At 37.2% G+C, this 13,917-nt stretch overlaps 1 protein-coding gene across 16 annotated transcripts in view; it reads right to left on the bottom strand.

Moving 5' to 3' along the window:
* The window catches only part of LOC126335281 (serine/arginine repetitive matrix protein 1-like), a 135,249-nt gene that overhangs the window by 79,892 nt on the left and 41,440 nt on the right, over window positions 1-13,917 (bottom strand). For all 16 annotated transcript variants that reach the window (XM_049998349.1, XM_049998362.1, XM_049998356.1 and 13 more), the window contains exons 4-5: window positions 7,687-7,854; window positions 4,192-4,391 (exon numbers count right to left, since the gene is read on the bottom strand). In XM_049998349.1, the coding sequence (XP_049854306.1) occupies window positions 4,192-4,391; window positions 7,687-7,854 (368 nt within the window). The remainder of the gene's footprint in view (window positions 1-4,191; window positions 4,392-7,686; window positions 7,855-13,917) is intronic.

Below are 13,917 nucleotides of genomic sequence, written 5' to 3'. Positions count from 1 at the left end.
TCACAGGCATTTTAACTGAAAATGTTTTTTGTATAACATGTCTATAGCTCCAGTGGTTTAGGCTGTGTGTTGTATGTATGTATGTCTGTCTGTCTGTCTGTCTGTCTGTCAGTCAGTCAGTCAGTCAGTCAGTCAGGACAGGATTCATCCAAGCGAATATTTGCTTGGATTTAAGAGAATTTGAAACAAAACAACTTCAATAAGATTATGAATTTGCTGAAGTGAAAAGATCAGAATTAATTGCTCTGACAATTATTTGTTGGTGTTTTTAATGCATTCATTGCAATGCTTGGTGATGAATGATTTTTTTGTCTTTCCATCCAAAGAGAAAACTAAGAACATGGCAATTCAAGGTTTAGCCCACATACTTCAAGCAACTGGCCTGGCAATTTATAATAAAGACGAAGTGGAAACTAAACATGCTAAAATTATAACTGCAAGTCAGTTGGAGGTATTCTTTGAAGCAGAACATCCTCGCCTTTGGCTTTCCTTTGATTAGCAGTACTTCAATTGTACTTTCATCAGCTTCTTGACATTAATCTTGTTCCACTGTATAGTTTTGGTTTGTTCAATCCACTTACCATGGCTATTATCGAGCTGACCTTGAACTGCAAAATATGCAGTGGCATTCTTGGTAAATCAAGATAATTCAGGAATTCAACTGGATAACTGACAACTTCATCTGGAATGGTATAGGAATCAACTGTATTAAATGATACAACTGACCAGTAATTTTACTCTATTTTATGTTCAGATCATCTACATTCTCATTCTTCACTGACAAACTGGCTCGTTCGTTTAACCAAACATGGTTTTTGTAATTTGCAACAATATTCAGAAACACTTCCATGATCAATTCTTCTTCCGACGTTGTGAACTGACAAAAATTAGGTGAAAGTGAAATAAGGCCAACGGAAGTGTCAAATGGAATTTTTCCATTGCCAATGCCTCATAATTGCCTGGAAAACACTTCTCCCAATTCATCACTTTGTAACATTTTCATGTATCTCTACAAAGCCGATCTCTTCAAGCAATCATTTATTTCATCTTTGAATAAACGGCAGCATTTGGCAGAAACAACTGAACAGCAAAACAACCATACCTCCGAGGAGGTCCAGGTTACTGCGCAAATGTCTCAACACTCGATGGATTGCCAACATATGCTAATCTCAAATGATTATTTAGCAATTCTGTAGTACTTTCGCCATTCCTGATTTTTGACATTTTGCATGTCGGTTCATCTACTGTTTGTAAATTCAATGGCAGTTTGAATACAGAATGAGCTGTAGTCCTAATAACGTGGCAGCAATACCAGATGATGCTATAGACAGGGCTATTTACTGTGCAAGAATTGATGTTAAAATCAATTAAATCAGGAACATTTAGCAAGTTCTGCTAAGTGTATCAAGGAAGAAGATTTCTCCTTATTTGTTGCTAACTGCTATCATCAATGTGTCACACACGGTTTTTTGCTGTCATCTCGATTGTATAACTGTTCTTGTTCAATTTCTTGACTGAATGCACCATGCATGGGAAAATTCGATTCTGGCATACTAATTCATGCAACATCTTGCCAGACATCATCAGGCACAAATCCTCTATAGAAATCAATGTCTTGTTGTGGATTGCTATATAATATTTAAGTTCAGGATTTGCTATGGTTGTATGTGCTCGACTCAGGTCTTCAGCCATATTGTCTTTGTATCTGTTCCTCAGCTGAAGCGGGTTCGATGAAGAACACACAGAAATGACGATGGCAAAAAGTGATAGAATTTTATGTGCATTACACAAAATTACAGCATCAGTGAGTGTTTGATCCCAATGAATGTCATCCTCAATCAAATGTAAACACTGACAGGCTTCTCAATATGTTGCACACAACTCACCATTGACAGTTTGTATAAATTCAAATGAAGTCAGACTGTGAACATTAACCAATAACAAATGTATGTAAAAACTTTGCTCAAATGAACTGTGTTAATGTATGTCATGGATCATGTGTTTCATGTGAAATATCTCGGCAACTCTTAGTAAACCAGAGTTTTGACATGGTAGTCTTTCAGTTCTCTGCACTGTGTTTGCTACCGTGAAAGAAACAATTTGTCCATTCACCAGGTGCACAGAGCATTGGACCACAGTGTGATGACATTCATGTATGGAGATTGAAAAGGGAGTGGGGGTGTCAGCCAAATTGGACGAGCCATTCTCAAGTGATGTTTTTTCATACATCCAGCAAGTGGTTTTTATTTATATAGATTTAATCAGCAAGAGACAAATCTGAACATGAGATGTCTCTGAATAATCAGAATGAGAGAGTAAATTAACAAATTTGTATGAAGTTTTTCTGTGCAAGCAGAAATTGATCACACTGATCCTAAAAATGATTTATAAAAAATAGCACCTATGTTTCTAGATATCTTTATAAGAAAATAATGTTGATGAAATTTAACTAGTTTCAATGTTTTAAATGCCAGTGACAGAAATTTTCTAAAGGGAAATTATGTCTTCCTCTTCTCTGAATTCAGAAATACTCATGTCCATTAGACTTCCAAGCTGTCCTTTGTGGTTACTCTTGTTGTGATTGTGAAATAACTAGCAAATAGATACAAACAAGGAGAGTAAGATACCATACCATGATATACATCTCTAATCATCTCACAATAAAATATGATTATGAAAAAACAGTTGTTCATTTAACAGAAACTGCAACAGTATCTTTAAAATATGAAGAGGCAATTTCAACTTATCTCCTGATTCATTACCAACATCAAATGACCACATTTATTTATTTATCTATCCATAAAAGGATCATCCAACAATTACATAGGCTTTGTCAAATTAATACAATGCCAATCAATGAGCCAAAATATAGCACACAGCATATATAACACGCTTTAAGATGATAGGACAGGTAGCCTACAGGGATAGGACCATCCTGGCACTTGCCTTAACAGTTCAGGGAAACCGCTTTAAAACCCAAATCAGCATGGCCGAACAGAGCAGCTCCATCCTCCTGAATATGAGATCAAAGTCCTAACAGCTGCACAGCCTTATTCAGAAATTCTCTAATGAAAAATGTTTCTTCATTTATACACAAATTGCTTCGTGTAACCTGCAATTTAAAGCACTGTTTCTTTTTCACTGCCCACAGACAATCATTAGTGACTTTGCACATTTTACTACTGCGAAAAATGCTCCAATTAGAGGACATGCTCTAGTATCCTACTCATATCTTTTCAGTTTCAGGCATTTTACTGTTACAATCGAACTAAGTATCAGATAAAGAAATAGAGAAGAAAGCAGTACAAATGAATGAACAAGTTTGTTGTCTACTAAAATTTGATGTAAAGAACAGGAAAGAAATAATCAACTTCAAAGGAACACAGAATTTAATGTCTTCTTTCCATTCATAACAGAACTAAGTAGAAGGAAGTGATCAGTATCATGTCAAGAAATACATTGGGTTTTCTTTCTTTTTAAAAAAAAAATTAAATTAAAAAAGAACAAACAAATGAAAGATTTTGTGATTAAAGACTTTTTGACAGAACTAAGTAGAAGAAAGTGATCAGTATCTTCTTTTTAAGTAAAATAAAACATGAAATGAAAATACGAAGAAAGTATAACAAGAACAAAGTAGACTAATATACAAGACAACTTAATGCACTGTAAAAAATAAAATGCTTAATTAACAGACTCTTACAAAAAGATTTTAATGTACTTATCAAGTGTATTTTCCAAGTTGTCTTTCAACATTAAACAAATTCCATCATATCTTTTTAATACTTATATCAATAAAGTATTGCACAACAACAAAGTGTCTTACCATACCAGATGAATCTACATTCTAATCTGAAATATTGTATAATGATTATTCCCAACAAGATTAAAGGAAATTGTGCCTTACTTGCAGAATGTGCTATTAAGGAACTATTCATTATGTCACTGTCAAATCATGACACCAAAATTACTTTTAACTTACAAAATTACTTGCAATGAAAAAGCCAATTGAAAGCTCTGTGAAGTAACTACCAAATTACTGGGATACAGAATTGTATCACCAGTATTTAATGTCAAGTAGAAGTGGTTAACTTTACTCAGATCAAAAAACAAACATAAATATTATTTTAATAGTAACATGATTCCATTACGCCTTTGCATAAGCGGCCAGCACACGTAGACTTTCAAACATACCCGGCCGCCGAACCAACACCACATCTTCTGGATTGATAACAACACGCTCTGCTGGTGCCCTGTTTACTGGCAGTTCTCGGCTTATATTGATTACAACTTTCTTCAATTCATTGATATCATAACCAGCAGAGCCATCAGGACCACGGAAAACGGGTCTTTCAAAAGTCTCTTCATACTTGCCCGAACTGGAACCCCTAAATCTAGACACACAAAGACCTCAATTAATTCACATAAGACAAAATGCAATGGAAATGTATACGACAAGCACAAGTCATCATTACAGAAATTACCACTGAATTTATCAGCAAAATTGCAAGCAATAACACACCACTACAGTCTTCTACAATTTTCAGTCAAGAAACCATCTCACATTACAGATTTATTTTGCTCGACTACCTGCATGTATCAGAAGCATCATGATATAAATAGATGTCTATAACCAAGTATTTACAAACAGAGATCAAAGGTTTCAATGTGGAGATTCACAAGTGAATTTAGAAGGAAAAATATTGGAAAAGCGCGAGTAACACTAGCATCCGTCTCGAGAATCTAGACTCTCCATTACCTTTGCCTGTTTTCAATGTAGATACTGGTAAGATAACAGTCCCGAGAATTCAAAGACTGTATAGAAATCTCCATAGTAGTTCCTCAGGCTAGCCCGAACATACACAAAGAAGCAAGCAGGGGAACTTGAGTTCGTATACAGTACACACTGCTTTTACGCTTTCCAAATGCTTCTAAAAAATGGTGTAAAATGCAGGAAAATGTAAAATGTGGGATCTAACATTTTATGCAGCAAAAGTTACATACAGGACAGCCCTGCCCCTCCCCCTTGTTTTTTTGCATTACATATATGATATACGTACATAAATGGAATCACAATACATCAGAGACTTGTTTATTATCTAATAAAAACCTATGATGAAATTGAAACTGATAACTGTCTGGGAAACAGACATGTTTGACTTAATTTCATGCATAATAATCAATGTTTTTGGAAAGCTTGCAGCTCTCATTCATCTTTAAGTAATGAAACACTGCACCAGTTACGTATTTTTTTGTTGCCCAGTGCAACGCATTTTAAGAACTTATTCTCATTATCAATTGCAAATATTTACATAAGTATTTTGTGTGGTGTTTGCATATGTGTTGTTCTACATCTCTTGTAGTGTAGACGCCTTTTAGAGGTTATCAGGTACTGTGCCTCCTCAGTTATGCGCATGCGCACGCCCTCACGCCCACGCCGACGCGCGCGCACACACACACACACACACACACACACACACACACACACACACACACACACACAATTTCCAATGTTTGTCTATGAAACATCACAAAAAAACACTTACATAAACATTGCACTAGACACGAGAATAAATTCTCAAAGCAGATCTTGCAAAGCATGAAAAAATACATAATTAATGCTGTTTAAACCAAAATACATTCAAGACTGAACAACACAAAGTTAGCAAATGTGTCTACTAATGCTACAAGTGGCCAAACGACAAAACATGCTAAATATGGTTGGACAAATGTGTCACAATAATCATGCAGCTGCTCATGCACAGTAGACAGTTTGGAAATGGTTGTGATTGGTCATGGCACCTTTATTCGAACAAACCTCGTTACTCCCATCAGCCACCATGCTGAATAGAGTTTGGAAGCAGCAGGACATGCCGTATGAATTGTTACCCAATAATTGGTCCAGATGTGCTGTTTAGGGCACTCTGGTGTCAAGAAGCTTAACCACATGAAGTTTGTAAATGCTACTTTATGGTAAATGTCATGCCAGTGACATTGTGTGTCAATTATTTCAGTTTTTTCTCCACAAACATTTTTCCATAAAGCGTAAATCATGGGAAAATTATAAATATGTCAATGCAAAAATCGGGTGTAAATTAACATTGTGAACATAGGAAATTTGATGGAATCAATTAAAAAATTGTCATAAATAGTGGGAAAATATTAATTCTGGGAATTTTTATTTACTTACTAAAACCTGACTACAACTTATATTTTATGTTTGCTTGCAGTAGTGTTCATCTATTAGGCTTCTGACAGATCATGATTGCAATATATGTTCTAATGGCAAAAATATATTTTTTAAATGATTAATGGAAAATCTCATATAATGATGTGAAACAAATACTAACAAAGAGATAGAGGGGCTGGCCAGTACTTACCTCAGCTCAGGACAGCCGATAGATACACAAAAAACAGAACCGAAAATTTACATTCCTAACTTTCGGATCAAATGTTCCTTCATCAGGGAGGAGAGAGGGGAAAGAAGGGAAAGTGGATTTAGTTAATCACAACCCAGGTTATGAAGCAACAGGGAACGAAAAACAGGTAGGGTAGCAAGGATGGAGGCAAGTATCTCTGATACTGTCATACGGTCTTGCCTAATGTAATTTAAGTGCAGTAGCGCATTCTGGTATTCCAGAACTGTGTAGTTATTCTGTCAGACACAGAAACACTTTAGGATGAAGGGATTTATTTTTGACCTCTTTTTTTTCTTTCTGAGACAATCTCATCAGTTGTACTGCACTTATGAAATTTTGAAGCAAACTGCCTTTGTTCACTTAATTCTGAATGCACATCTGGCAAACCATATGATACTGTCTCTACATACTAGTATCTCTGTACTCCCAAGTTCAATGTTGCATTCCAACAACTGGAAACTATGCCCTTTAACATCTCAAGGAAGCACTCCTTTTTCAATTTGAACAACCTGTTAATTTATTTTTAATGCCAGTGCATTTCATATGGTGGTAACGTCTTATCCCAATATGCTTGAAAATGACAAAATTTCTGAATTGTAATTGCAATAAATATTTTCCACAGCCGTGCTGGGAAGGTCTATACTAAATACCAAAGGCAGTCAGCTCTTTGCCACCACTATGAACTGACATCGAGTGGCAGGCTCTGCTTATCACGGGGATAGCTTTCTCCATATCAGCTGACAATTCTAAAATGCTATTCACATATCACACGAGTTTCAATGGCTATGATTACTCTTTAAACAAGATCAACCAGTGTTAGCCACAGATGAGAGACCTCGTAAGTTTATTAAAGCAGTATAGAGGCTAATGTTGTAGAATGACCACGTAATAAGTTTCATTTCCCAAGCATTACATTTTGTTCACATTTATCTAAGAAACAGAAAGGAACACAAAGGCGATGTCCATGATACCTAACAGTAGGTCGCAACTGGGAACCTAGTGCCATTGATACGAATAAGTTGTTCTGTGGTGGAATCTGAGCAATCCCAAGAGTCAAGCCAAGATATACAAGCAACAGCTGGCTACAACAGTTAATATAAATGCAGCCCTTCTGGGACTTTCAAGCTATATAAATGCACAATTATATAAAATATTGCATTTTATCGAGGACTAGCAACAAATGCCAAAGAAACATATGGCATGGCAAGCAACAACTTTGCTGATTAAAAAAGTCGTTCTTTACTTAAAATTTGTATTATATTACACATACCTTTCACCAACATTTCTAGTCACATGTTCCACATCTACACCAGCTGCAACACCGTACGGGTCTGAAGGACCAGCATACTGTGGTGGAGATACTTCTTCAGCATATGCAGGAGACACCATGCGTGTTGCACTTGTGTGGGAACCGCTAGCTGCTGTAGGACTCTTTGACCTACAATAGAAAACAATGCCGAACACATTTTTGTGGTCCGCTTGGTCTAGTACACACAAGACATCAACCATACATTAATCTGAGCAATTGTACAGTAGTTGATGATGATGTGACACAAATATAGGCTAGAAACTAATACAGCACAAACATGACCAGTGGCAATTAATACAGCAAATACTCTACACAACTGTGCTGGCTTACTGCAGCTGAGCACTTTTCACTTGTCACATTCCCCTTTACCCTTTGTTTGGTAAAAGACTCCATTTCTTCATAACCGAATGGCTAACCACTGACTAAAGTAAAAATCTTTTGCTACAAATAGAAAGCAGGCCTGATTTCACGTATGTATGTATCACAACTGATACTCTACAAGGCGTTGCTCCATCTACAAAGGATGAGTTTCAAGTAACATTTTGGAATTCAAGGCTTAGGTCATCAACTTTGAACAACTCATCTTCCAAAGATTCAAAACCGAACTAGCAAAGTTTTATCCTGACTCAGAATACAAAAATATCAATCAGTTGTTTTTGTAATGTGCACATAAATAATGGCTCACTGTTGGTTGTAGCTGTATATTGTTCACATCCACAGCTGCAGCCATAGACCAAGAATCAAACTGTCATTAATGGTGGAGATTGCTAATCAACATTACTCTTGTCCCCCTGCCCCACCTCTCCATTCAAACCATAAATGTTGTATGGGAGGAATAACAACTTGAACAACTCCATATGTGGCATATTTTCTCAAATTCTTATATCTGCAATCTTTATTAGGTGAAAGTGTAGCGAAAAGTGAACAAATTATAATGATGCACTGTAAAAAAAATGTTACTAAAGTATTAAAAATAGCCTTTCACACAATAAAAAAAAATGTTTACTTGCACTGAGTCACACGGGAGTTTGTGTGTAATCTCTCAAACTATCATGTTTATCAAATAGGTACCTCACAAATTGTTAAGAGCAGTGGACATTATACCACATCAGGTCAAAACAGTTCACAATGTTTTTGAAATGTTGCATCCACATCAACCACTGATAGGACAGCTCACCACATAGTATATTCACTGTAAAAAAAATTGTTTGCTTCATGAGAGAGTGGCATCACATATCAGATTTACCAAGATTAGATGAGGCAACTTATGGAAGGAAAACACGGACATTTACTACTGTGTTTACATATGAAGCTGAACTGATTTTGTTTGCTTCATCAAATTTCAGTTTGGTGGGGGGGGGGGGGGGGTCGGCGTCAGTTATCTTATGTCAAAGGTGTGTAAATCAGATGTTCAAATTCCATCTGCACAATGAAGTGATGTTAACAACACTTTTAACATACAAATATATTTTATTTCCTTATGCTTGTATTGAACTAATAGGGCTCTTCCGTAATACACAGTCAATAAACTGATTTTATTTTGTCAGTTAAATAAATAAAGCTTTACAGCAGAAAATAAACAAGGAAATGTGAAAAAGGAAAACACAGAGAAAACAATAATAGCAAAGTTAAGTCAGTAGACCTGACACTGCATTATGGAGGGTCTTCTTGCTGTAAAAAATATCAGTGTGTCAATGGGCAGTGGCAAATATGAAGCTGGGTGAGGATTACTAAGTCCCTTTGTGGAGTCTGAAAGGCCATGCACCATGGGCAAATAAAAGGTTTGACCAACTGCAGCTTGTTACCCACTAAAAGCTACTGCCATTCTCTGTCTCAGCCAACAGCCACTTCGTCTCACATGACAACAGGCTGCAGGGGGATGTAAAGTTAAACTGTGGCATTTTTCTGTCAGGCTGCTTTCATTGGTCTCTCAACTACTTCATTCTCCTCAATTCCCGTGTGTCCAGGGACCCAGTGGAAGGTCAACAGCTTCTTCTGCCTATTCAGAAGGTGGATAGTGTCATGGACCATCAGAACTATCCTACCTGCTGGGAAAATTTGCTGAATAGCCTGCAGAGCACCAAGAGCGTCAGTGCAGACAAGAAACTTCTCTCTACCAACAAGTGTCCTGTGCTCAAGTGCATATTTGACTGCCCACAGCATAGTACACTGAGAAGTGGCTTGGAATGGGGAGTTTAGTGAGAAAATGTGGGAACACCCAACATTGTCCCCTTGCTTCAATCCATTGGTTAAAACCAACATGTGATCCAGAAACTCTGATAAGCTGTCACTAAAACCTCATTTTAAAACTAAATGCTTGTACTCTGCCATGTCCAAGTTCAGAATAAGCCTGCCATTCATCCAGGGAGAATATTTGCTCCATTTCTGTTTAACAACTGGATATCTGCAACACCAATTTGCTCAAGATGTTCTTTCACATGGACAGAAAAAGGCTTTGTAGCACAGTATCCGGTAAACTGGGACTGTATGCGTTGTTCAGCTCCCACACTGACAACAAGATGGAGTCCCAGCTTTCCTGCCTGTGTAAAGGAGCATCTGGTGTCAGCAAATATGCTGGCTTGACCAAATCCAATGACACCATTAGTTGTTTGCGATTGCACATTACTTGTACCATATGATCTTTACTTTTTAGTGTTTGGAAAGGTTCACAGTATGGCAGTTTTTACAGTGGGTACACGCTGTATCTTTCCTTAACATCACATGCAAGCAGGATGCAAATCAGGTTTAGTTTAAATACATACTGCAATGGTTGTGACAATTAGTTACCTTTGAGATTGGATGTGGTGAGTTGATGTTACTCAAGAATATTTTAAGGCAACAAAGACGCTATTAACAACACCTCACTGAGTTTGAATGAGGTCATGCAATTGGGCTACAAGGAACTGGATGCTCCTTCTATAATATTGCAGAAATACTTGGCAGGAATGTTTAAAACAAAGACGTTTTTCGTCGCAGCGAGATCTATTTACGAAATTTCAGTCACCAACTTTCTCTTCCGAATGCGAAAATATTTTGTTGAGCCCAACCTACATAGGTAGCAATGATCATCAAAATAAAATAAGAGAAATCAGAGCTCGAACAGAAACGTTTAGGTGTTCATTTTTCCCGCGCGCTGTTCGGGAGTAGAATGGTAGGGAGATAGTATGATTGTGGTTCAATGAACCCTCTGCCAAGCACATAAATGTGAATTGCAGAGTAATCATGTAGATGTAGAATTATACATGACTGCTGGCAGTGGTGGTCACAAGAATGTATGGTCATGAGAAAATCAGTGTGCAGCCAGCCGCATGGAACTACCGAGAAAGGAGAGATCATCAAATTCGGCATATGGCTGTGGTGCACTGTATTGCATCTGCAGCAGCAATTTGAGCAGTAGTTGGCACCATAGTGATACTACAAACTGTTACAAATAGTAGGAAGATACAAGATGACTTCGACAAAATTTCCAGTCAATGTGATGAATGGCAGTTAAGCCCTAATTGTATAAAAATGTAAGCTAATGTGGATGCGTAGGAAAAATCTGTAATGTTTGGATACCTTATAACTAGCATCCTGCTTGACACAGTCAAGTCATTTAAATATCCAGCTGTAAAACTGCAAAGCGGTGTGGGGTGCAAAGAGCATGTGAGATCTGCAGTAAAGAAGGTGAATGTTCAACCTCAGTTTACTGGCAGAATTTTTGAAAGTGTGGTTCACCTATAAAGACGACTGCCTGTAGGAAGCTGGTGCGACCTACTCTTGAGTACTGCTTGAATGTTTAGGACCCATACCAGGTTGGATTGAAGGAAGACATCAGAGCAGTTCAGAAGCAAGCTGCTACGTTTGTAACCAGTAGGTTCGAACAAAACACAAGAGCTGCTTCGGGGACTCAAATGGGAATCCCTGGAGGAAAGGCGACATTCCTTTCGAGAAACACTATTGAGAAAATTTAGAGAATCAGCATCTGAAGCTGACTGCTGAACGATTTTACTGCCACCACAATACATTGTGCTTAAGGACCACGAAGATAAGATAAAAGAAATTAGGGCTCATACGGACACATATAGACAAGTTTTTCCCTCCCACTTTTTGTGAATGGAACAGGAAAGAAAATGACAAGTAGTTGTGCAGGATACTCTCCGCCCCGCACTGTATGGTGGCTTGCAGAGTATCGATGTAGATGAAGATGTAGGTTCGGCATCTGTACAGCACAATGCATGCACATTTGCATGCTTGATTTCAACATTCTGGTGGTTACTTTGGTTATTAATATACCAGCATTTCACATATGCAACGGCTTATCACACACTTATGATAACCTGTTATCTTGCAATGTTAATCACTTAAATATGTTATCTAGATAAATGTATTCCCAAAATTTCATTCCTACATTATTAATTTTTAGTGCTGCGATCTTTCTTATCAGTGTGTGTGTGTGTGTGTGTGTGTGTGTGTGTGTGTGTGTGTGTGTGTGTGTACCCCTCTGATAGTGGAAATGGCCCACAAGATCTCTGTGTACCCGAGAGAAACTGCCTGTTGCTTCTGGAAGTCCTCCCACTAGTTCATATTCATGTCTGCCAACTTTGCACTGTTGACATACTCCACTCATTCTCAACCTTGGCAACAGTCTATTTTAATGCTGGGCCCCACAAATTTCTGTTATTAGCTTAATGGTGGCTTTTGCAGTGCTGCAGCAAATTTTGTGGTATTAATAGTAGCGTAGGTTCCCGTAAACACCAATTCTAAGATAGTAAAACACAGTCTGGTTTCTCCGGTAGGTATTTCAGAATTTGTACTTGCACTCATAGCATGGAAATTACACTGGTTTTGGCAGGTGAATTGTCTGTCATATTTGCAGTCTGTCTCGCCACTTAAGGGAAGAACTTAATGTCATTATATGTAGCATTTTGAGCACAGAGGTCACTAAACTGCTTTTTCAGTTCGTTTTGCATTCATAAAAGCTGTCTTTCCATCTGTAGTTATTTGAAGTCTTGATGCAAATTCACTGTTTGACCTTATACACTGACTGGCGTTTCTGAGTCCTTCATATTCCCAGGGTAAACAATGTATAGGAGTCTTCCATAATACAAGCAGTAATAATTCAATAACATGTACATAATCAAATAAACCAATTTTATTTGTACGATTTCGAAAATACACCTTGACAATGGAATGTAAAACTAAAAACTGTCAAAAATGAAAACAAAGAGAAAACCTAACATTTGCCAAGTTAGGTCAGTAGACCAAAATACAACATACACACACTTAAGGAAAAGAAGGATGAGAGTGTTCGGGGGGGGGATTAAAAATCTTATTCATGTCAATTAACATATTCCACCCACCCAGATGACCATGTATGTTGTGGAGAAAAGTTTAAAGTGATCAGTTATTTAGTAAGTGCAAATAATGCTTCTCATCCATTAAATGCAGAAAATTAATAATTTCATGGTCTGAACAATATTTCTTTCTTTCTTCTTTCACTTCTCAACAAGAATGAGTTCATCTGTATTAAGCAACATTATCAAAAGCAAGTGCCTACCTGACACTCTAATCACAACTTTTAATAGAGTGTAGTGTGTACATGGAATGAAAACCAATTGTGGAAGCTGAAATACAGCAACCAGAAATGAGTTTTCAGAATCGGTATTGAACTGGAGACATTGTCAATCAGAAATGGAATTGAGAAACTGATTTATAGAAAACAATATTTGAGAATGCACCTAAACACAGTGATTGATAAACAACCCTGCTGTTCTGACAATAGACCGTACTTACCGAGTGTACCAGGTAATGTTAATGGTTTCTGTAATTTTGTAACTCATCAGCCTGTAACTGATATTGTATTACTTTTTGTAACACTTTGCAAAGACTGAATGATCAGTTCATAGTTCTCCTAAGAATGTTCTCCTGTGCCAATATTACAAAACAACAAGGCCTGGTGGTCTTAGCGCCCGGAGACATTGACTATGGGTATGTGCACCACTCTTGTATGAATGTGACAGGGTTTTTTTATTTCTGAGCTGAAATATTTATATTATTCCCTTTCGCTGTGCATGTCTGCAAGTCAATGCTTCCTCCGTGTGTTAAGTAGCAATGTATCCTTTCCATATAGTTGTTATTCCATCCTGGATATTCCATGGTTTGGATGCAAAATATAATTTACATTTTGCAATGTAAAGACAAAAAGGCCTA

This window comes from Schistocerca gregaria, chromosome 2 (genome assembly GCF_023897955.1).
Source record: "Schistocerca gregaria isolate iqSchGreg1 chromosome 2, iqSchGreg1.2, whole genome shotgun sequence".
NCBI classification, from domain to species: Eukaryota; Metazoa; Arthropoda; class Insecta; order Orthoptera; family Acrididae; genus Schistocerca; species Schistocerca gregaria.
The sequence above is the reverse complement of the archived record's forward strand: the minus strand, read 5'-3'. Positions and strand labels throughout refer to the sequence as shown.